Here is a 24,979-nt window from a genome sequence, read left to right as displayed (position 1 = left end):
TATTTTTAATCACTCAAACACTTTTGTTTGACTTACATTGCATAAATGTTCTTAAAACCTGAAATGTTTAGACAAGCTGAAGTCTGACAGCATCACCTTCACAGCCAAGCGCCTTCTTTCTCTGCACGTCCTGTCCCCTCAGGTGACAGCAGGGTGATGCACACTGCTGACCAGGTCCTACAGCCTCAGGTCATGGCCCTGAAGCAGCTATCCCACACCGCTGCCAGCCCCTTCCCTACCTGAAATCCATCACCCAAAGCTGAAGCCGACACGAAGCACCAAGTGCTCTGGAACAGGGATTTAGCTGCTGCTCTCAGTTAAGTGATGCCAAGTAGATTACCTGGCATGGCTTAGATTGGAGACCCAGTGAGTCTGCACCACAGGATCCACATGAGCATCCCAGGAGCTGTGTGGAACTGGCAGGCAGCATCAGCAACCCAACAGATGGAGAACCATCAGCATCGCCCCAGCCCTTGAGCCACATCCACCTCCTGAGTTGGTGATGAGATTACAGTGATGGACACAGAACATGGACAGGTAGTCATCAGCCAGGAACACTAAGTGCATTTTTATTATTCACTACTTCTGCTGTGATGGGGAAGCTTCTGCAGAGGGGCAAAGCCCAGATGGTGAAATGCTCTAGCCCATGGCTTTTCCAAAAGAACAGGGAAAGAATCAAGCCTGGCCATGGGTGAGGAGCAGAGTCTACAGGTCAGCGCAGCCCACCCATGCCAGGCAGCTGGGGGACAAGGGCTGCAAGATTTGCCAGGGGTGGCCAGGAGTGGGTCCAGGGCAGTTCATGGCAGAAGCAAACTAAAAGATGTTCACAGAAGTCACATTAGGTGACTAAGTTCCCAGCTATGAAACAGGAATTTGGAAAGGGGTCAGGTACCAGCCAGCCACTGCGCTTCACCCCACCCAGAGCACCATGAAGCAGGGTCTTCATCTTGCTGCTGCCATCGGAGCCATTCCCCTCCTGAGGGCTGAGCCATCACCTGCTGGTTTCCTTAAGAAACTTGGATGAGTATGTGTTTGCTTTCCGAGCCACAAAAGGACAAACTGACCCATCAACTGACTGACCAACCAAGACAAACAGGAAGATCATATCCTTGGGAGTCAATAACATACCGGTAACGCTGGAGTCCCCTCGGGCAGACTTTTACCACATTCCACTTCATACAAGACACATTTCAAATGCTCGTTAATTTACAGAAATTGCATTTTATAGAAAATATGATACAGTGAAATATAAAATGCACTAAGAGCATTTCAAAAGTTCTAGAGAGACGATCTTGCAGCCTAGTTTACCCTCCGAAACGACGACCACTCATCACCGCAAGCTCTCGTCCTTGCATTCTCCCGCTCTCTCCCCCCGCCCTCCCCACCCCCCCCTTCCTTTTAACTCTTAGCATTCAACTTGAGAATTAATAGAGATATAAAAAAGAAAAAAAATAAAGAAAATAAAGAAAAAAAAAAAGGCATGATTATCCCCTGGATAATCACCTTCCAATACTGTGCACATTCTTGGATTCAAAGGAAAATATATCTAAGCACTTTTACAAGTTTTAGCGAACCCACTGCAAAATCGTCTGCAGAATATAAAACACAGGTAATCCAAGATTTCATAGCACATTAATTAAGTGGCTCATAATCCATTAAATGTGATTTATATTACACATCCATGCAGTCTAAATCTTTTTTTTTTTTTTTACAAACATTAGACATAAACCCACTAGTCCAAATCAGTAAAGGAAAAATGTAATAAAAAAAGCTAATAACTATTTGTTATTGGTTAAACTGACCCTACATATAAACTAGGTAGTATGCTACCACTTATAATACTGATGTTGAATTACGCCTGGATGCTGCAAAACCTCTTGCTTACTTGGCAATGCTTGAGCATATTAACCACAAGATACTTAATAGCCCCTCCTTGCACCACTTCTCCAAAAGAAACATTGACTACAGATAGCAGCGCCTACCCATTGAAGAGAAAGGACACACATTAGCTGAGTTACACGATGTTGTTGAGCTTTGGCTACTAATGCTCCAAGGCATTAATCTTGTACTAGACTAACTTCATACTTATGGATGGCAAAAGTGCTGATAAACTCTTCCTGCCCTTAGCACTGCCCTGGCCTCCGGCGGAGCCGCTGCGCAACCCCCTCCTCGCGCCAGGAGAACGTTGCCGTTGGCTTTTGTGTTAGCGGGCATCCCCGGAGGTGCAGGACACCATCCCCTCACCCAGCCCGTGGTATTTACATCACTCAGGAGGTCGTGGGAGCCAAAACACGCCGAGAGCATAAAAACAAACAAATGGGCCTTTGGTCATGTCACGATTTACTTTGTAGGGTTGAGGCAAGGGCTGTTGGAGATTTCTGTTGCGATAACCAAAGGCTTTATCAATGCTAGAGTTCTATGCAGCTACATTGAGTGTGACCAGGTGACAGCAGAGCCCCCAGTCTGTATTTTGCATCTGATAACACTGAATTATATACAACATGATGACTAGTTCACCACCTGCTGAGGCTTAAAGATGGCTGTTAAGATTTTGACTCGAAACTATGTTCCACCCACCCCCGAACCCCCCATCCTCTTCCACCCCAGAATGAGTCAACCCCTGAAGAAAAAAAAAGAAAAAAAAAACCCAAAAAAAAACAAAAAAGGAAAAAATAATAAAAGAGAAAAGGCGAAAAAGAAACAATCTCCACAGTTCCTTTTTGTTAACTCCTTCCCAGCTAGGACTGGCTTAGGGTCACAGGGAGTGCTGCCCAGGATGGTTGTATGTTTGTTTACATCACTCCTGAGATTGAAGGGAATCTGATACATGCACCAAAAGGCACTTTCAAATATATATATATATATATTTTAAAAACAGTGCTTCTGTTCTAAGAAATTCAAGTTAAGACAGAGTGCCTTTCACTCTCTTTAGTCATAAAGCAGATAAACGAGCAATATCCCAGCTGACATGAAAAAAAAGAAAAAAAAATTCAAACCAAACCAACAACAACAAAAAGAACCCAAACAACCCCCCCACCCCCCTCCAATAACTGCAGCAGAGACAAGTGTTCATGCGAGACAGCTCAGTAGCCTGAAAACGAAATGAAACGAAAACTGGAAAGGCAAAAAAAACCCAAACCAAACCACCACAAAATAAAAGGAAAAATAAAAAAAATAATAAAGAAACATCCTATATCACCACTAAAAATAACAATACAGTCAGCAGGGGATATTAATTAATTAAAAAAGCTGCCACATCTGTACAGTTCTTGCTTCTGCATCGGCTTGTGTTGTTGTTGTTGTTGTTGTCGTCGTCGTCATCTGTGGGTTTGTTGGTTTTTTTTTCTTTTCTAAATTGTTTATGTTCTTTGTTTCTTCCTTTTATTTTTTTTTCCTTCTTCTTTTTTTTTTTTTTGTTTGTTTGTTCCTTCTTTTGTTTTGTTTTGTTTTGTTTGTTTGTGAGTAACGTGAGGTCAGTTTAATCTTCCTCGCCTCCCCCGTACATGTCCGCCAGTTTCTTGAACCTGGGCCCCCAGTCGTTCAGGTAGTCGTAGTCCTGGTCCCCGGAGCTGGAGGAGTTGAGGGAGCTGACGGAGCCGGCGGTCGAGCCGCTGCCCTCGTAGTCGAAGACCAAGAGGGAGTCGTATGGGGGGGCTGTGGGGTCGTTGTCTGCTGCACGCAGGCCCTGGTTGGGGGCAAACACATGGTGTTAATGCCCACCGTGGGCTTGATAGTGATGGTACCACAGATGGGGGCTTGGGTAACAAAGACACTAACAAAGTTCACCTTTCTTGCCAAGCTACCTTCTGCTAAGAGGTTTTTCAGACATAGTCAGGTTGGAAAAGACCTCAGAGATCATCAAGTCCAACCTGTCACCCAACACCTCATGACTACCAAACCATGGCACCAAGTGCCACGTCCAATTCCTTCTTGAACAGCTCCAGGGGTGGTGACTCCACCACCTCCCTGGGCAGCACATTCCAATGGCCAATCGCTCTCTCTGGGAAGAATGTTCTCCTCACCTCAAGCCTAAACTTCCCCTGGCACAGCTTGAGACTGTGTCCTCTTTTTCTGGTGTTGGTTGCCTGGGAGAAGAGACCAACCCCCACCTGGCTACAACCTCCCTTCAGGTAGTTGTAGACAGCAATAAAGTCTCCCCTGAGCCTCCTTGTCTCCAGGCTAAACTATCCCAGTTCCATGTATTTCTTCAGGAACTCTTCCAATCACGAAGGGTCTAGGGGGGTGGGATGTTCGGGATCCCTGCAGCAGTGAGGATGATGAAAAGCTCAAGGATGGTGTGAAATGCTCAAGGATGGTGAAAAGCTCAGTATAGTGAAAAGCTCTGAAGGGATGGTGAAAAGCTCTGTAAGGATGGTGAAAAGCTCAAGAATGGTGAAAAGCTCAATAAGGATGGTGATAAGCTCCAGAATGGTGAAAAGCTCAACAAAGGTGATGAGTACGAAGGTTCTGAGGCTTCCCTGTGTGTGGACACTCCTCTCTGGGTGAAGCCCTCCCAGCTGCCCCCAGCAGAAAACTCACTAACTCCCAGTGCCTCTGTAAAAGAGAATGGATCAGGAGGTGAATTATTCCCAAGGATGTAACTCTGGATCTGAAAAGCTTTCGGTTCTGGACAGCATGTCCTCTCTGGGGTTGCCTGTTAAGATTTCCAGCTTGGCCAATGAAGGAATGAACAGCATCCTTCCTCTCCTACTAGCAGCCACTATTTTAATTCTGATGATTATGATTCCTTTAGGAAAAGAAAAAAGTTCTGCAATTAGGAAAGATTTGGGCTATGAAACCCTGAGCAGAGGTTTGGGAAGCTTTGCTGTTCCTGAGTGTTACAGGCAGCAGTGCAGGCAGGCCACGGAAATAGCCTCAGATTATGGAGCCTAAGAATTGTTTCACAGCAGCCCAGGGTCAGGAAAAATCCCATGGGATGAATCTGCAATGAACCAAAATGTTCTGCATTCATACCTGCAGAAGCCCAGTCTGAGCATGGGGAGATGCAGCAGGTTTTACTGCAGTGATGAGCAGCCCAAGTGTGTGCAAGAGTGAGTCTTGCCAGGCATGGATGTGTGTGGATGTGAAGGATGGGCAGGAACCAAAGAAGAAAGAATTTTAATGATGAAAATGAGAAATAGCACAGCAGGAAATGGATATAATAACAGAATTAAATAGCTGCAACATTAATTTTTCTGACTTGGGAAATGGATGGTGTGTTTTCTCTCAGAGGAAATAACACATTGATTGGTTTGTAACCACTCAATCACTCAAAACTAAAACAGATAAGAAATACTAAAGGGTAAGATATTTGCACAAGCAGATAAAGGAGCAGCAATGTAACACAAAACACAGAAACCTTCTCTGATCTGAGATGGATCTCTCTGTTCTGCAAAACTCTCTGAGGCTTCAGACCAAACAGAGCTTATTAGGAGAGCATAGACTGAATGACAATTCCAGGGGCCACAAATGGCATCTTTGGCTTTCGGGATCCCCTGCAGCTGCCTGGTCACCACCTCCCTGTGAGGACCATGCTGCTTTGTCCATGTCCAGACAACAACTGCAATACCCACAGCAATCCACAAGGAAGGGGATCAGGGTGCAGGGTGTGTGTGATATCCACGTCAGAAATCTTGGGATCTTGTTGCACTTCAGCTTTCTACAGCCTCAGTGCCTTTATTAGGCCAAGTCTTGTGTCCTTTGCTCATCCCAGTCATTCCCCTGGCTTTGATCAGCCTCCCCACGTGAGTAATACCATCACTTGGGACATGCAGCCAGGAAAACATTGCAGGGCTGATTTTAGTTGGCTGCCCAAGCTTTTAAGAAGCGACACAGGACACCCCACAGAACACACCTCGTTAATAAAGTCACCGATATCCCCTGGATGTGGGATTACTGGTCTTATAGGATACTGTGGTTCAGCACCAATAGGTCTTTCATCCACCCTTCTGACTCCAGGTGTCTTGTTCAGCACATGATCCATGGTCTCTGGCTGCTGGAGCTGGCTTAAATCATAATCCTGTGACAAATGGAAAGGCACAGAGTGAAACCAAGAGCTTTCCTTTCACATCATCTACTCACCCAATGTACAAACAAGTCGGGGGGTCTAAACCTATTCCAGCTGAAGTTTGCTGGCAAGTCTCAATCCTGGCTATTGCAGCACCTCTAACTATCTAAATTACAGGTAAACCTGACCTCTGAGCAGCTCATAAAGTCGACCTCCTAATAGTGCATCTTAAAAACCTAGTTAAATCAAACATTCAACTAATTCCTGAATATTTTATGTGGTGTCTAAATCTTTGGGATAAAAAATTAGCCCTTTTGGTTTTTTTTTTTGCATGTGCAGAGGGATGTGCATAACTCTCTTTGATGAAACACCTCATATAATGGTAAAGACTCACCGTTGGTAGATGCATTATTGCAATTACATTTGTACAGAAGTAAAAACATTAGCATGTGTATTGCATTTATGCATGCAGGCCTTTCAAAGTAATTATGTTCTTTCTGCTTGTGGAAAAAACCCCAACAGGATAGGTTTCTATCAAGGAATGAGAAGCAGGTAATACTTCATTAAAAATGTATTCATGTAGGTAATGGTGTTTTGCTGCTCTTCCTTTGCTGTTATTTTTAACGAATCCTTTCTTAAATATTTAAGCCTCCAGTGTAGTTGCCTGAAACCAGATCCTTCAGCTCCTTTGAATGCTTATAACAGTACTTTGTTCTGCTGCTGAAACTATCCTTGTGCTCAGACAGGGCTGATTGAACCTCCAGGAGCAATATTTATAAATAACTTGTCAGCAACAAGAAAAAAAGAAATGCTAATTGCAATGACTTTTCTGTTGAATAAGAAATTCTCAAGTTTTGGGCAAAGCCCCCGCTTCTGCTCCCCGTGGTGACTCTTGCCAGGCTCATCTGTCTGCCCCTGGATGCCACCAGGATGTGCTGCTGGAGTTTCATCTTGTCCTTAAGCACCGCCACCAGTCACTGACTTTGAGACTCACTGACACCAACCATGAGCTCAGCACCCTCTGCACAGACCCATGGACCATGCAGTTCATTTAAACAAGCAAGAATAAAGCCATTCTGTGATGCAGAGTCACATACTTTGCATGTCATGGGATCTTTACTTGTGTTAGGTAGGAATAAACCCTCCCAGTGACCCAATGGTTTTAAACTGGAGCAAGTTGGACATTAGGAGGAAGTTTTTTACAATGAGGATAGTGTAATATTCGAACAGGTTGCCCAGGGGGTGGTGGAGGCCTCATCCCTGGAGACATTCAAAACCAAATTTGACGTGGCCTTGGGGAACCTGGCCTAGTTAAAGCTGTCCCTGCTCACTGTGGGGGAGTTGGATGAGATGACCTTTGAGGGTCCCTTCTAACCTTGTGCATTCTATGATTCAATTACCAAACATGAGTGACCAAACTTAGCCATTTTAGCTGAGGAAATACATCTGTAGCAGAGGGACAGCATATCCCAGGAGTGCAGGCCAGGGAAGTTCTCATGTGACATTAGCAGTGGTGAATGTAAGTAGCCACCACAGAAAAGCTGACACTTTCGGGCAGGCTGTGGCTTAGGGCTCTGTCACAAGCAAAGCTTTGCCACTGCAGACTTGGTGGTGGAAAAAAAAATCCTCAAATGTATTCAGACATCCCTCACAAACCACATCCAGAAATTAAGAGAAATTAAAGACCCATTAGAGATGATTAAGTTAATGCAGGGAAAGCCCACAGATGCTCAGGCAAGTGCCTGCAGCCACATGTCCAGGGGAGAGTGGTAGCTGCTAGCTGGTTTTACTAAGATCTCCAGTGGGTAATGGTAAAATACACAATTTTAACCACCAAACCAGCAGAAATAGTGTTTGCATATGATTATTTAAAGGTTGGTTTATAGCCACTCTGCAGGGAGCTGGTCTGTAAGGTAGCAAAATCCACATAGCATTGGACTCCCTGAAAAGGAGAGAGTCCCAGTGAGATGCTGGACCTCAGCTGGCTCTCACTGATGTCCATGCCACACTGGGAAAGCCAATAAAGCTGCCTGGACATAAACAAGAGCAAATGCAACCCTTTCCAAGTGCTTTAGTGAAAAGAATGTGGGGTTTTTTTGGATACAGATTGCATGGCTGCTCTTTGGCCAGGACCTGTGGGCTCTTCTCACCTGGTCTTCCTCTCCACCTCCCTCTTCGTCGTACTTCAGAATATTGTCCCTGACATCATCCTCAGGGTCAATGAGGAGCTGCTTGGTGTGGCGCTCCTTCTCCCGGCGTTTCATCCACACCACAAAGAGCAGAACCATGGCTGTAAGGGAGAAGAAGCAGGGTGAGCCTGGATCTCACAGTGTATGAGGTCAAGCTGCATGGAGGTCAGTGCATGGTGGCATGTCCCAGCACCTCACCTGCCCTTCTCTGCTATGGAGAACTTCACTGGCTGATAGTATGAGGAATAACATTTTATCCTATTGCAGGTTCTAATTTATAAGGGGGAGCTTTGAGAGCTGTAAATACTGTGACAGGCCTCCACTACAAACATCTCTAAGATTCATCAGGAATGCTGACTGAGCTGATGTTTATCACACGTCAAACACATCATCAAAGGAAAAGCAAGCAGGAAAGTGCAAAACCTGACGCTTTCTGAAGACATCTGATCCAAATCCTGAGTTTTCAGCATTAGATCTCTACCTTTACTTTATTCAGGGGCATAAAATAAAGGTGGAGGAAAGAGAGCTGCAGAGGTGATGAGAAGCCAGCAGGTGACTAGCACTTGCGCACAAGCAGCTGCTCCACCAGCGTGATGCAGTGATGCTTGTGCAGGTCACAAGCCTGCAGTATGCTGTGTAAAGTGATCTGGGTGGCGGGTGTGTGGGTAATGCCAGGTCACATAGTCTGATTTGGGCTCATTTATACTCTTTTGGTGAGTGAGGGAGGCTTTCTACACTCCCCAGAAGACATTAGCACATGCACTTGGCTATTGACTTGCAAAGCAGATCTAAGATCATTTGAAATCCTTCTGGGGAGCAGGGCTTGCTTTGCAGAAGAAAGGAGAGCAAGTCTGGTAGCAGGCAGCCAACCTCCTCAGGCATCAGCACTTACATGCCAAGCCCTGGCTAATCTCTCTCAATGAGGTACCAGAGAGAGATGAACAGTTCTTGAATCATGAGACATTTTCCTCCTCTTAAACAACTTTACCTAAAGGGAACACTGTCTCTCTGCTCCACAACCTCATCCTTCAAAGGGCCACCCGTGTCCCAGAGGGTGTTTGCTCTCTGAGACTGACTGCATGGAAGTCCCTCAAGGAACTGTGTCTCCATTAACATAAGGGGACTTCTTCAAGAACCTGCTAATATGTTTGATTTTATTCTTGTACTCAGTAGCTGCAAACAATGCCATCAAAAATTACATCAAGCATGGCCAGCTGAGGTAGCTGTACCTCCCTGTGTCTGATTTCCTTCCATTCTCCTTGCAAGCCGCACATGAAGCTGTGATGGTGGCAGTCTGCAGAAGGGAGTGATGGATGGACAGTGGAGGTGGGAGCATTTGGCCATGGGAATGTGTTAATTTCACTTAGGGCAAGCCTTGACTGTGTCAAAACAATTCACTTAACACAAGTGAACCTAGGCAGGACATAAGACATCAACTCTCTGTGTTGTTCAGCTGCATAAGGAGAAGGAATAACTGTTGGTTCCCACCATCTCATACTCCGCAGGGAGCTCTTTCCCTCTGCCTCTTCATGGAGCCTCAGTGTGGCTTCACTGAAGGCAAAGGTGGAGAAGAGACCAGACCTTGGGGACACGGGCAGGCAGCCCAGCCTGCAGCCCCACTGCATGGTGACTTGGTTAGGAGGATCTGAGCTTTTCCTCAAAGCACCAAAGTGTTTATACCCAACAGGAATCCAGTGAAGTGAGCAGAAGAGAACCGGACAGCTAATTACCACCATTGTGTGCCAATTGGCTGCCATCCCTGCCTGCCAGCTAACAGAATTGTTTTCAGATAGTTCAGCATTTCTTTAATGCTTATCCTAGATCTATTCAAGGGAGGAAAAAAAGAAAAAGGGAAGAAAATGTAACTCTTATCTGCAATATAAAACCTCAGCTATTTAGCCGACTATTGAAGTCCTTTTCTTGTCGTTGCTTTTCAAGTCGCTCACAACAAGATACCTGCCTAGTCCACAAAGACAATATTATAATGGTTACCAGGATTTATCTTTTTCTTTCCTTTTCTTCCTTTTTTTTTTTTTTTTTTTTAATAAAATGCTACTTTTTTCATGCACTTGTGGAAAAAACTGTGCCATTAACGCCTTTACAGCTACCCTGAGGAAAAAAAAAGGCCTTCAAAGTGTCAATAGCGGATGTGGTGCACTCTCCTTCCTTTTATTCACTCTGCAGAATGGGAAGTGCAATTACTGCTGTTAGACCCATTTTCACTCTGCATGTAGTTTTCCTTGAAATCTATTGTCTTCACCCCTCACCATTTTTTTTCCCTGCGTTGCTCTTCTAAATGTGTTATTTGTGCAGCTAATACATCAGGCGTCGGGAAGAAGAAGAAAAACCCTGGAGCAAAGGTAAAGGCAGAAATTTCCTTCACCTGAGCACTCAGATCTGTCCTCTTGCTGCTCCTTCCTTTTAAAGCCATCAAACTTTGACCTGCTGGCTCTAAAATGGACAAATAGCACAAAAAAAAAATAAAATAAATCCCTGCATCTGCTTTTTTTTTTTTCTCAGGCTATTGTTCAGAGGTGATGACATAAAACAGATAGAAAGGAAGCAAAACATCAGGAGGATGTAACTGGGAAACTGCTCATTGCAAATTACATTTTTCATCACTGATACAGTGCTTTGCAGCTCTTGAAGATTAAAAAAAAAAAGGCAATTAGAATGACAATGAATGTAAAAATAAGCTTTTGTAATAAAAACCCTAATTTAAAATGGGATAATGTATCTGAAAATGAAAAGAGGAATCTCTTGAATCAAACGTCCTTCAGCCGAAGTTAATTTCAGTCAATAGGATTTTCAGCTGTTTAAATCATATTTCAACACTGGATTTATACAAGAGCAGCAGAAAGAGGCCCCGTGTTGAATCACCTCTGTGGCTTCCAGTGCACATCTTTAGCCCATGAGCATCATGCTTTCTTCTGGGTGTGTGACTGCGGTGCTTTTACAACTAAGGCCTGTGCTGAAGGGAGCAGTCTAAAAGGTTTTGCTATTGGGATCCCACATCCAACAACGGACATCATGGCTGTGGATACATTGAGGATGCACTGGGGATGTTTTCAGCGGCTTGGATGAGATGGATGAGGAGCGAGGACAGCATAGCCATAAACCCCCATTTTTTTTGCATGCTCTCCAAATCAGTATGGGAAACCAGTTACACCATGAGATGTCCCCATCCCTGGCCTAGGAGAGTGGAGGTTTGCCCAGAGATGACCCATTCTCTTAATGTACCATATCACATCCACATTAGGTGACATTCGTAGCATACGTCGCTCTGTCTGCTCTCTGTTTAAACACATTGGGGGTAAATATTAAATGTGATTTAGCACCATAACTCCCATTAGCTTTAATGGGAGTCCCGTGGTTTCCTCCTGTGTTTATTGATGAGTATTTACCTCATTGTTCATTTTAGCACTCATTTTTATCTATTCCTACTGTGCCAACTCCTGCTTGAAGTTGTAATGATACCATTTTTATTTGTAAGCGTGTGCACACATGGTTATTGGTAACGCTCATGGAAGCCTGGGACTAACAGTACTGCTGGGCAAAAAGAATGGCTTTGCCTCAGGCAAAAGGATGGCCAGTCCTTCTCTGTGTGCTCCCCAGTCCTCCAGTGCTCCTGACAAACTGGGAACCCTTCCTCCACAAAGGCTCACAATCTACTACGATTCACCAATCTGCTGTCATTTTACAAGGGAAGAACAATGGCACCAACTACCATTCTTCTCTTCCTTTGAACAGAAAACTGCAGCTATGCACTGGCTCTGAGAGAGACTCTCATAACCAGCACATCTGTAGCTGGGAACCAGTACACCCACAGACACCACAGAGTCTACCACAGAATTTTGGACAAGTCCTTCAAATTTTTCCTCCAAAATGTGGACAATTATTCCACAACAATTACCCGTCAGTTATAATGTTCATACAATCACAGAATCCTTTTGGCTGAAAGAGACCTTTAAGATCATCAATTTTAACCATTAACCCAGCATTGCCAGGTCATCACTAAACCCTGTCCCACAGCACCACATTTACATGGCTTCTAAAACTCTACATGTGTGGGGACTTCACCGCTGCCCCAGGTAGAGTATTCTAGAGCTTGAAAACCTTTCTGGGGAAGAAATTATTCCTACTATTCAACCTAAACCTCCCCTTGCCACAGCTTCAGGCCATCTCCTCTTGTTCTATCAGTTGTTCCTTGGGAGAAGAGACCAATGTCCACCTCACTCCAACATCCTTTCAGATAGCTGTGGAGAATGGGAAAGTCTGAGCCTTTTCTCCAGTCGAAACAACCACAGTTCCCTCAGCCATTCCTCACAAGGCTTGTTCTCTAGATTCTTCACCAGCTTCACTGTCCTTCTCTGGATCTGCTACAGCACCTCAATGTCCTTCTTGTAGCGAGGGCCCTATATCTGAATCCAGTATTCTGTGTGTGGCCTTACCAGTGCTGAATACAGTGGGACACTCACTTCCCTACTCCTGCTGACTAGACTACTCCTGGTACAAGCCAGGATGGTGTTGGCCTTTTTGGCTATGGCTCATATTTAGCCAGCTATTGACTGACACTCCCAGGCTGTTTTCCAGCAGGCAGCTTTCTAGTCACTCTTCTCCAAGCCTGTGGCATGGCACAGGGTTGCTCTGACCCATGTGTAGGATGTTTGTAAAGTTGTTTTTCTCAGAAAAAGAAGCCCAGTGCATGCAGAGTGCTCCACCTTGCTTTCCTGATGCTGCAGTGAAAGAGGTTCAAATACAGACGTGTGAACCACCTCCTCAGCCCAAAGCTCATGGCTCTGTCCTTTGCATGGAACTTCCACTTGAAAATACCCTGTATCGCAATAGGACAGCAGGGACCAGGATGGGAAATGTGTTGTGCCCCAGCAGCATCAGCCCCAGGGTACTTACTTAGCAAAATAATGATGCAGATCAGGATGGCGATGATGGCACCGGTGCCCAGCCCCGCCGCAGCCACCGCCCCGATGGTGGTGCAGTCGCCGTTCTCGTCGCAGGGGCACACCTTCACTTTGATGATGGAGGTGTTGTACAAGGGAGGGTTCCCTGAGTCTGTCACGATGATTGGCACGTCGTACACACCTGCTTCCAGGTACATGATTCGTAAACTAAGCTGGGCATAATCACCTGGAGAGACCGAGACAGACAGACAAACAGATGACAGATGCTCTGTCAGAGCCTTGCAGCCCCACGTGTACAGGCTCCTCTGCCAGAGCAGGCTTCTCAGTCCCAAAGTAGAGGCTATGAACAGCAGGACTGACCAGGACAGTGTCAACCTTCTCCAAACAGGCTAGCCAATAAACAGCCTGTGTTCTGCAAAATACTGTGTGTTTTCACTGCTGCACTAACTTAGCTTGATGCCATTTGCAAATACAGCTGTATGTGTTTAAAATGGCATGAAATGCAAACACTACAGCATGGATGATGCTCCTTGGCTACTGTGCAGGCTCTCTGCTTGCCCACTCTCCCACCTTGGGATTATCAGGAAGCCCATGGCCCAGTGATGATGCGCTCAGCCAGCTAAGAGCTGTGAGGACACAAGCCACTGCCCCTGGCAGAGGGTGCCAGCCCTCAGCAAGGGGGACCAGCTTTGAAGATAAAACAACCCCATGGCTCCACGGTATTTTCCATTCTCTGCTGAGACTACCAGTAAGAGGAGTAATTAGGGCCATTTGTGGTTGCAATACAAAAATCCTTCACATACTGGTAATCTTCACTCTCACCTAGCCCTCCTGGTTCCCTGGTAAATTAAAAGGCTGCCTTTATGCAATTATGGTCAGAGAAATGAACATTGATCCTGATTGTGGCTTATGACAATTACACTGGAACATAAGGAAGACTGATAATAGCTTTTTTCCCCTTGGCCATTATGGATGATTTATACTCCGTTCACTACTGATAACTGTTCATAATTATGAACTGCATTAAAAGGAGCCAAGTGCCAAGGCTCTCAGAGTTATGCTGCAGGTCTGATACAAATCATTTCTGATTAACTATCTTGTCTATAATGTCAGCCATAATGTGCTTTAAAAAAATAAAAAATCAGACACACACACACACAAAAACCAAGTAGGGAAGTTTGGAAGTTTGAAGCCGCGCGTGGCCTCATTAGAGTCCACATCGCCTCAGCAGCGCCTGCCCCATTTACCGTTCAGCCGCGTTATGGTCCAGTTCTTCCTCACCGCAGATGGCACACTTGGCAGCTCGAAGACAAAAGGCCCAACGTTTGGATCGATGTCAGCATCCGCGGCTGTTATGTTGATGACATTCAGGTTTGGCTTTTCACAGATCTGCGCCTCCTTTGGCAGCAGCTCAGGAGCATTATCGTTGATGTCGATTAGGTAGATCTGCAGAGTGCCGGTGCCGCTGGCCGGGGGGATACCTGAACGGGAGAGGCAGAGCCAAACGCAGACCGATGACCAGCAGTGGGAATGACAGCACTGTGGACCAGCATCCCTCTCTGCCTTCCAGTTTCAATAATCCAGAATTTTTCACCCTTCCTCCTTGGACCTTATTAGGGACATACTGCACTTTCATGGTCCCTTGCTTTAGGAGCTATTATTAAAGCTTCCCCAAGCCTCCTAATGCAGCTGTTTTGTCACTCCTGCAGAACACGGAGGTTGAGCTCTGCAGATTTGTAGCCTACAGCGATGTCCTTGGTCAATCTCTAAAAATACAAGGAGGTGATGCCAAGCTGCTAGTGCAATTTTAGTAATGGCTGTTTTGAAGAGGAAAACCCATTAGAAAGATATCTAACAAGAGGAAGAAGAAGGCTGAGAGGGGAAAATTATGTAAGTAGTGTAACCCATTGGTCAGCATTTACTACAGCAATTGTTAGCCACTTTTTAGATTTGCAGCCTACTAACTGCTTCAGAGAAAGCCCAAGTCTCCAGCCCATCCCACAGTCAGCCCTAGATTTAGTTGTGAAAGGTCCTTGCTCAAAGTCTATGTTATGAGCTAGCCATCAGCAAACACGCTGGGTGATGCTGCTAACCCCTGGCAGCAGCACTATGTCCCAACATACAGTTCCTTACCCTCTCTACATTGTCCCAACCAGCAGGGATGCCACAGCACAGCAGTCTTGGTCCTCCAGCCTCTTAATGACGAAGAACCACTTTTGTCTGACTGATAACCACTTACACAAGGTAATACCTGCCCTGACAGAACAGCCTTCCCAGAAATGGCACAGGATTTTTTATTTCTCTCCCCACAGACACATCTGGCAGCTCCATGCTGGCCTGCCCACTGCTTCCCTTCTCAGGCAGTGTCGTTTCAACAACTCTTTTAGTTTGTATTTTCAGTCCTGGCTCTTCCTCCCAGTGCTGGACATAAAGCTGCACAATACACTTCCCCACCAGGCTTTCAAACATTCCTTCTGCTTCCACAGACTTTCCTTCCCACACTCCTTTCTCATTTCTGCTCCATTGTTCAAGGGAACCTTGAAAACTTTGAAGGAGCCCTGAAAGTCCTTCTTTTATAGTTCCTACATAAACTATTCAATCATTGATCTCATCCTTTTATGTAGTAACCACGGGGTAGGTCTCCCTCTAAAACAAAGTCTTTGATCAGCCTTGAAAGTTTCTAGAGAGGCAGATTAGCCCATCAGGGTACTGGAGCTGAACAGGAAAACGGACTTTTGGGACCAAGCAAAGTGATTTCACTGTTTTGACATTACCCAAAGTATCTTCTGGGATGAATTCAAGGCCAACACTCTAACCTCTGAGACAGACTGAACGCAAACTAGCAGTTCTGAGAGACACTAACTGGCATGTGGCTGACATAATCTGCAATTGCTGCACATACACACATGAATTTGTGGGGCTATTGGGTACTGTTGGGCTCTGGTTCCTGATATTTTTGGTTCTTTGAGCTTCTGAGTGCAGTTCTGGGGCAGTGTCAGAAGAAATGAAAAGTAAATAATTTTTGTTAATGTCCAAGCACTACAAACCATGGAACATTTCAAATTCTTTCAGCTGCTTTAGCTGGAGAGAGCAAGGACATGGATAGAGCAAGCACTGCTATACTATAAAGGGTCCTTGTACTCTATGTTCAGGAGATGAGGACTATCACAGCACCACAGACTCCAGTGGAGAAGTTGATCCATTTCCTGAGATTAAGACTGAAATACAAATGACAATATTTCTGAAGAAAGGTAAGTATAGAATCATGGAATCATAATAAACATTGGGTTGGAAGAGGCCTTTAAAGCTCATCTAGTCCAAACCCCCTGCAGGGAACAGGGACACCCCCAACTAGATTGGGTTGCTCAGAGCCTCATCAAGCTTGATCTTGAATGTCTCCAGGGGTAGTGCTTTCACCACCTCCCTGGGCAACCTGTTACAGTGTTCCACCACCCTCAAAGCAAAGAACTTCTTCCTAATGTCCAATCTAAATCTACCCTTCTTTAGTTTAAAACCATTGCCCCTTGTCCTAGTGCTACAAGTCCTTTTAAACAGACCCTCATCAGCTCTCCTGTAGGTCCCCTTCAGGTGCCAGAAGGCTGCTCTAAGGTCTCCCTGAAGCCTTTTCTTCTCCAAGCTGAACACCACCAACTCTCTCAGCCTGTCCTCATAGGAGAGGTTCTCCAGCCCTCTGAACATTTTTCTGCTTCCTCTGGACCTGCTCCATCAAGGTCTTTTCCAGCCTCAACGATTCTATGATTTCCATTCCCCATTGTTATCTTTTCCACAGTGCCAGTGTCAGGGCTCCAGGAGCAAGGTACCAGCCAAATGGCTTTTACATTCAGCTGTAAGCAGGAGTTATTCCCATTCTGCTTGTGCAAAAATTTCTAAGGAACTTGGTCACTGTCCTGACACATGATGGCAGAAATGAAAGCTGTGCCTGTGGCTAATTGGCATCTTCTTGTCATCTTGTGCCTGCAGAAAAGCAGAATTCTGCATGCAGGGCCACTAGAGCAGCTTGGCTTCCTACAGACCTGGGCCCCAAGGGTGAGTTCCCATGGGTTGCTCCAACATTGAGGCAGGGGCAGGACACTGCTTCCTTCAGCTACAGAGTCTCCCTCCCCTACTCAGCTCCCTGATTCATGAAACCTGTTGGAACACAATGTATTTGAGTTTTCAGCTTCCCTGTCAGACTGGCTGAAACTGGCTGAGGTGTTCAAACACTGCCAGGCTCCACACTTGTGTAGACATAGTATGGTCCAAGAGCCTCTCCTGGGAAATCAAGCTGAAAATACGTTGCTGATTGGGATTCCCCTCTTCCCCTCTTATATTGCAGCCAGGATGCTTCTGCACTGTAGCACAGGAAGAGAAAAGAAGCATGTCCAAGAGCTATTTGGCTAAACTTCTCCTTTATCACACACTGAAAACAGCAAACACAACTCCAAGGAAACAAGATGTTGCTGCTTCTTCAGGAAAGAAAAATCTCCACCAAAACCCTTGATCCAAAGCCTTGATGAGTGCATGATGCCAGAGAACTTGCAAGAACTGTGGGAAGAGTCTATTAGCCTCGATGAAACTTTAGCTGTTATCCTAAGCACTCTAGACAGAATTTTAAATCAGGTGTTGCTTTATGTGCATTTTAATGGCTGCAACATACCCGTGATAGATTAATTTTTCAGAATAAAGAGATTTATCTAGGTCCTCACTTTCTGAGCTGCTGAATGATGGATGTGGCGGCACTGATGCACTGCAGCATCAGCACCAAAGTCAAGGAAAGGGGTTAACTCCAAATCACATTGTACTAAGTGCCTGGCATTTGCAAGGTTAGATGGTGAGGATTATTAGTTTGATGTTCAAGCTCTACCACTGCTTCTGTGGATAGCCTTGGTCAACTCATTTGACCTGTTGTGTCCTGCAGCTTTTGCAGATGAAGACTGCTAGATCCTCCTGAGACTATTTTGGATTTCACTGTCCCAGTTACCTTTGCAGAGGGGAAATTAGAATGGGGCTGTGGGACCCCACCAGTCCTACCACAGATGGGGCATACAGATGGGGCAGAATTTGCTTCTCGGTACTGCTACTCCACATTGAAACTCTTCCACGAGTTTGTTTTGCCTCTGTGACCCAGGATGCAATTACTAAAGTGAATCCTGAAACTCCAGATAGAGCAAGTTTTCCACAGACCTCAAGCACCATCACAACTGCTCATAAGAGACATTGGACCCTTCAGCCTGAGGGGTGACCAGAGCCCACATGAACAATGTCCTGAAAATACCTACAGAGTATGATCAATTTCTATAGGTGCTCACAGCCAAGCCTAGATTTAATTTTGTTGCTGAAGCATGGCTCTGGTTTGATGTGAGCATTCAGCACCCTGAAAGGGGAAGGTAAAGGTGGGAGAGGGGGCAGAAGGCCCTCTCATTGAACAGGGAAGCTACTGAGCCCTCTGCAGAACCTCTTCCAACTGAAGGAACTGATCATGGTTAGGAAAAAGTCATCATTAGCTCCTCCAAATCAAAACTAGGAGGAGAAATCCAGGGCAGCAGCAACGGACTGCTTGCCCTTGCGTGAGGCTAGCACTGAGGCTCGTAGTGCTAATTTGACCAAAAGCACTGTGTGATCTTTAATGAGCAGAGAAGAACAAGCCTTAGCAGGACCTCTCACAAGAAGATCTGTACCAGCCTCAGTGCCTTTGATAACAAAGTACCCCAGCATCCAGGCGCTCTGATGATGGCTGGACATTTCAGAACTGGTAGAGGACAGAGAGAGATCAGCTCTGGTGACAGACACACACCTTCCATGAAAGCCACAGCAGTTCAACGGCTTGGCTCATTCTTAACACCCTCCTGCCATCCCCTACAATTATTCCTGGTTTCCTGACGGAAGGCTTCCTGAATGCTCTGCTCAGTGCCTGTGGGGCGATGAGCAGGGCTAGTGTGCTCAGAAGCCCCTGGAGAGCACATCCCCTTGCTGTTTTTTTAAGTTCAGGCTGCACTGCTACACTGAACTCCCCAAATCGATTTTCCATTTGCCCTCCCTTTCCCTTAATAACACTCTCCGTATACTGTGCACATTTAATTTACTCCAGCAATTTCCCGTCCCACTTTCACATTTTTGACCATAAAAACCTGGGAAAAAGATAACTTATACTGACAACTCTGTCAGGGCATCATTTCTCTTAATGCATCACATTAGAGTCTTATTGAAGCATGAACAATGTGAAGCCTGGGCTCACCGTTGTCAGCCGCCAAGAATGTGGCCTCGTAGACATTATTCTTAATGTAGTCTGACTCTCGATCAAGGACAGCAGCAGTAGTGATCTGACCATTTGTGGCATTAATGTTCAGCCAGTTTGCAGGATCTGACAGCTTAGAGTATCTACAGAGAAAGGAAATAAATACATGGCAGTCTTTGCACTGACATACCCTTAATATTGCTTGAAATAAGGTTTTCCTGGACTCCTGACCCACAAGTCAAAGGACCTTCGCATATCTGGTTTTGTTGACAAACAAAACACTAATTGAGCATCTGGGGTTTGACCTCTACAATTATTCAATTTTTCTATTTCTTTCATTTTAAAGGTTTTTCTTTCCATTAAGTGCCACATGCCAGCTTCTCGCTGCTGGCAGTGGACATAGCCTGAAGTCTCTACAGCTGAGGAGAAATGGGGTCTGCAATGACCACTGCCTTTGTATGCCTAAATTAGAGGATGGATTCCTGCTCTCTCCTTAATGCTATTGCTCTAAAGCCATGGGTATTCCTTTTTTTCTGCCCCACACTAATAAACAACACTTTGGGAAATACCACACTGGAAGCACAGCATTTTTCAGGCCACTCTTCTGTATCACAATCATATCTTCAGCAGCAACTGCCTTGAGGACACTACAATGGGAACTCACAGCTGTAGCAGATTCAGGTCTGCTCTCCTGAAACATTTTTCATGCAGTCCTGAAATAGCAGGTAAGATGATCCTGTGCATGTGGGAGGTTTGAAGACAGCAGTGACAAGGGGGTCCCCTTGGCCTCCCCAGTGTGCCCTGGGCTGTAAGGACTCACAGAACCACAGAATGTTAGGGGCTGGAAGGGACCTTGAAAGATCATCCAGTCCAATGGCCCCTGCCAGAGTAGGATCACCCATACCTGATCACACAGGAATGCATCCAGGTAGGTTTTGAACATCTCCAGAGAGGGAAACTCCACAACACCCCTGGGCAGCCTGACTCAACAGGAGACTCACCTCCCAATTATTTCATCAACTCATAGCCCCACTCTGGTCATGTCCTGTGCAGTTAGCTATGACCATGGTTTGTTCTGGGCTAACTTTCCATGTCATCCAGATCAATGTGTTCTTGTTTACCTTTCTCACTCACTTGTTTTTGCTTGGTTTTATTGTATTGATTGGTTTTTATTTCTGCTTCTCAGTTTTGTACAGTTTGAGCTGGACCCTTATTACCTAAGCTGGAAGCTAATCAATGGCCAAATTACACATTACTGAAATAAGAAAACAAAAGCTTTTATATATATATATATATATTTTTCCTGCAGGCAGGAGAACTTCTGGCTTCTGGTGAAATCCCTTTCCAGAAATGGGCTGTTTGAAGCTGAAACTCAAAGTGAAACTTGAGTTGTGTCAATTCATGTGAGCAGGAAAGCAACACATAGCTGCACAAGTCCCTGCCAAAGGGAAGAATTACATTTCATGGAGCTAGACTTCTTGGGATATTTTCCCTTCTTTTTAATATCACTGCAGTGAGTTTCCTGCCCTTTCTCTGCTAAATGACCAGGGATCCAGTTTCAAAGCTGGCTTTGTGAATGTGTCTGTGGCTAATGAGGATAACTTGAGGTGTGACATTGGCCATGCCAAGCTGTGCCTTACTGGAGATGCTCCTGCTTCCTCATCTTCTATTTGTAAAAACTCTATTTTGTTGCTGACTATTTAGAGAGAGACTGAAAACTGTCTGCAAGGCTCAGGGCTCTGCAAAGTGCTTATCATAGATCTGTAGGCTTAGCTTTTTGGGTTTTTTTTCCTAATTCACCAATGCTAACTGCGAAGAAACCCCAAAATATCCTTTGCATAGCTCACAAAGACAGGACCACAACAAGCCCCACTGCTTCCTGCAAAGCTTTGGCACTGGAGTGTCCTGATGAAAAGTGGGTTAAAGATGTTGTACTTGGGTTCAAAACCAAAGTGCTGTAGATACATAAAATGTGAGTCCTGGAAGCCCTAGGAAGAAGCAACTCACGTAAGGGGCTGTCCATATTCACAAAGGAATGGACTGTGAGGTGACAGGAACGACTCTGCAGAGCCCATCCTTCTCCAGAAGTGGCAGATGCTCATTTGGATTACAGATCATCCACCTTGTGGTTAGTGTATTCACTCAAAAATGAGCTGTTATCTCCTCTGAAAACCAGCCTTGGCACAGATGTCAGGGAAATAAAGACCCTTCAAGGGCAAATATTTCAAAAAGAATGTAAGAAAAACAGGCTTGTTAGTTAGGATGATCTCTCTCCTCAAAAGCCACAATGCCTGTCTAAGGACAACAAGATGAGGCAGTGACTAAACTATCATTCTCTAGACCAGACAGCTCTGTGCCAGGTGAAATACTTCAAACTCTTCCTGACACAAAGTGTCACAACTGATGTAAGTTTAAGTGGCCTCAGCTGTGGTCACATCATATACTCAGGTTTTGCCAAAAATACTGCCATCCTTAGAGGCTGGGAGTGAAAAAGAAACAAACTTCTGTGGATGTACTAGTACCCAAGAGTAGAAAACACATCTCCTGGCTGCACGGGCAGAGGCAGAAATACTTGTGAAAGGTGTCACAGACGGGTGTTTTGGCCCATGTATTTCCCTGTGATAAGGTGTGTGAGATGGGGGCCTGAACTGTGGGTTCAGTCCTCAGACTGCCCAGGTGGGACTAAACACAGGGAGTGCCACCCTGACAGCCACAGCATGGACTAAAGCTGATCTTAAAGTGTTTAGTCAAACATCTGACTTCAGAAGGCTAAAACTCTGCCATCTGAATCTCATCATAGGGAAAGCAGCTAATGAAGAGGCGAGGTTTGGCAGGTGGTCTAAAGTGAAAGGGAAGATCAGAACATATTCTGTGCACCGCAGAACAGGCAAGAGCTGGGGTGGGTTATATGGACTGGCATTAGTCAGATAAAGACTGAGTACCAATGGCATGTAAATGGGTGTTTAACTGCTCAGGCAATTTTTAACTATATGACTTTAAAAAGCCTGTTCAGCAGCTGTTTGTAACCAAGCCAGCCTTGCTCTGAACAGGCTGACTGCTCCTCTTGCTTTTTAAGCCAGGTTGGACCTAAATCCTCTCTCTGGAAGCAACAAAAGACACGATTAAAAATCTCTCTGGAAATTTAACCCTAGCCCTTTCTATGTCTCAGCTTCCCCCTGTAAAACAGAAATAATAAAGCTGCCATTTTCTAAAGCACTGTGTTTGTAAAGTGCATGAACCACACAGGTCAAAGCATCCTTGACAAGGCAGAGACAAAACACAGCACAATACAGCCCTGACCTCTGTCTTTGTAACAACACAGGGACACCTTGCTATCAACTGCTGACATCCAAAGCTGTGAACTGCCTCTCTGCCAGCCAGTAAGGTGGGCTCCAACCTTGTGTGTCCTCCTGGGCCCTACCACTCACAGTCTGGCTTACCTGCAGCAGGGAGGATTGTGAGTTTACAAGCTTGCAGGATACTCTGCAAGCACTCGATCGAGGGTGTCAGTCCCTGTCAAGCATTTTACACATGTCACACCATGAGTTTGTGGGTTAGCTTCCCAGACTTCTGCAGGTGAAATTCCCCTCCTGTGCATGAGCTCTGGGCTGCCTGATCTCCCACCTTACTGCCTGCTGCATGAAGCGATCAGGATCCACCGCTGAAAACGTTGTCAGGACTGTCCCCGTGGGCACCCCTTCCTCCAGCCTGATTAACTTGTGGTTCGTTGGGAAATACGGCGCTTCGTTGACATCTGTGACTGAAATGGTGACTCCTGCTGTTGACTGGAAGGACATCTGGATGCCACTGGCCAGGGGAGCTTGGTTTGATACCATCACTGTCAGCATGAAAGCTCTGTTCATCTCATAATCGACTGCCTAAAACAAACAAACAAGCAAGCAAGCATAGAGCCAAGCAGAGAATAAATTCTACCCTCTAGCTGAAAGCTGCAAGATTCAGAAGGCAGATGATATCAAAGTCATTCCCTCATCCAATTTCCTCCTGAGCTCAGTTCTTTTGAAGGTATAAATCCAGACCAGCTTCAGACCAGTGGAGGATTTGGTCTTCTAGTATTTGGAGGGTCAAATAATTAAACAAAGAACAACACAAAAACTGCACAGAGGAGAGGGGATCAGCCTTCTCTCACTCCAAAAAAGAACCTGTGTTAGCTGAGCATTGAACAAATAAATCTACCAAAGGCTGCTCTAAACACAACTGGTGAAGCCTGCTCAGAAGGACTGGACAGGATGCTGTTAGCAGCTAAAGCTGCTGACTAAGTAACTAGGACAGACTATGTGGACTCAAGAGCCTGAAGTGCTCTTCATTTGTCCTCTTAAGTGAGTTTATAAGCAAAGGTGGAGCTGTATGGAACAATGCCTGGTCTGATTAATCAGGCAGTCCTTCCAGTGGGACCTCTTGTCCTCTCACAAGATGCCTTGTGACCTCTTGAGGTTGCCTGCATGCTCCTAAGGTTGCCTTCACACTCCTACAAATAGATTCTACTGCTGGGTGGCCACAGATCTCATTTCAACAGACACATAAAGATGATGTGTCTTGAGAGCCAGAAAGAGTGAAAAGCCTTTGCTGGCACAACTGACTGAACCACAGTATTATAATAATTTCCAAACCATCCCACTAATTATTATAAGGGAAGTTGTTAATCATCTGCCAGGGAAGCTTGAGTTATGCAGGGACACACCTCTGTGTGTTAAAAAGTGCTGGGCTGTAATTTGTCAGTTTAGAAGGATAACCACGCTCCCAGTACCTGCTCCAGGGCTGACTCTGCAGAGTGCACTCTGATGGTGTAAAATGCCACCCTTACATGGACTTTGGCGGTGCTGCACTGATTTACATCAGCAAGATCCGGCTCCCACATTCTGTTTAAACCCCAGTATTGTCAGGAGAGAAATCAAATCATAGGAGGCTACACGAGAGAAACAAATTTCAGGGGCAAAAGGTAAAACCGTGCAATCCCTATTCGACTGAAGTGCAAATGTTCCTGTTGCTAAATGGTTTCCTGACAGGCAGGGCCAACATTTAATAAATAAAAGGAAGCCTAAGGATTCCCAGTACGTCCACCAGCACTGACTCACAGACTTGTACAGCATTCAGAAAAGGTGCATGGTGAAAGTTCCCTTTCAAACGCGACTCAAGGCCTTGAAACAATCTGACTAATGCATTTCCTCAATTTCCTTTCACACCCTTCTAATTGATATTCCCCCCTCTGGTCGTTTTTGCTAAGCTTGCCCACAGCCACTCTGCACCTTCCTCCCTGCAGGGACTTAGAGCCCAGCAGGGCTGATCTGAGCAGCTCCAGTGGGGATTGATGTGGGAAACCACTGGGTTCCCTGCATGAAGATGCTCAGAACACACTGGCCATACGCACATCTGCTAGGATGTGGCTTGATGTAAAGGCATGGCTTTCCCTGCCCCCTTGAAATGTAAAGCTGCTTACTCAGCTTCTTTTCCTCTCTTCTCAAAGCAACAAAGCCAGGGCTGCAGAAAACCAGAGCAAGGAGTGGGGCCAGACCAGGATCATCCAGTAATGCCCATCCCACAGACTGTCCTGGAAGCATCAGTGCCATATGCTGGCCTGTGGTGGCACAGTAAGAGACAGCCAATCTGCCTC

The 24,979-nt window shown here is 45.5% G+C and overlaps 1 protein-coding gene across 1 annotated transcript in view; it reads right to left on the bottom strand.

The window, feature by feature from the left end:
- Positions 1 to 2,591: 2,591 nt before the first annotated feature.
- CDH4 (cadherin 4) overlaps positions 2,592 to 24,979 on the bottom strand; it is a 480,516-nt gene continuing 458,128 nt past the window's right edge. Inside the window, exons 10-16 of the mRNA XM_068150049.1 lie at positions 22,975 to 23,228; positions 19,351 to 19,493; positions 14,363 to 14,596; positions 13,108 to 13,341; positions 8,158 to 8,297; positions 5,855 to 6,019; positions 2,592 to 3,685 (exon numbers count right to left, since the gene is read on the bottom strand). Coding sequence (XP_068006150.1) covers positions 3,479 to 3,685; positions 5,855 to 6,019; positions 8,158 to 8,297; positions 13,108 to 13,341; positions 14,363 to 14,596; positions 19,351 to 19,493; positions 22,975 to 23,228 — 1,377 coding nt within the window. The 3' untranslated portion in view covers positions 2,592 to 3,478. The remainder of the gene's footprint in view (positions 3,686 to 5,854; positions 6,020 to 8,157; positions 8,298 to 13,107; positions 13,342 to 14,362; positions 14,597 to 19,350; positions 19,494 to 22,974; positions 23,229 to 24,979) is intronic.

Source organism: Melanerpes formicivorus, unplaced genomic scaffold (assembly GCF_026170545.1).
Source record: "Melanerpes formicivorus ecotype bairdi unplaced genomic scaffold, bMelFor1.0.p_v2 SCAF_19, whole genome shotgun sequence".
Taxonomy (NCBI): Eukaryota; Metazoa; Chordata; class Aves; order Piciformes; family Picidae; genus Melanerpes; species Melanerpes formicivorus.
This window is presented reverse-complemented; position numbering and strand designations above follow the sequence as displayed.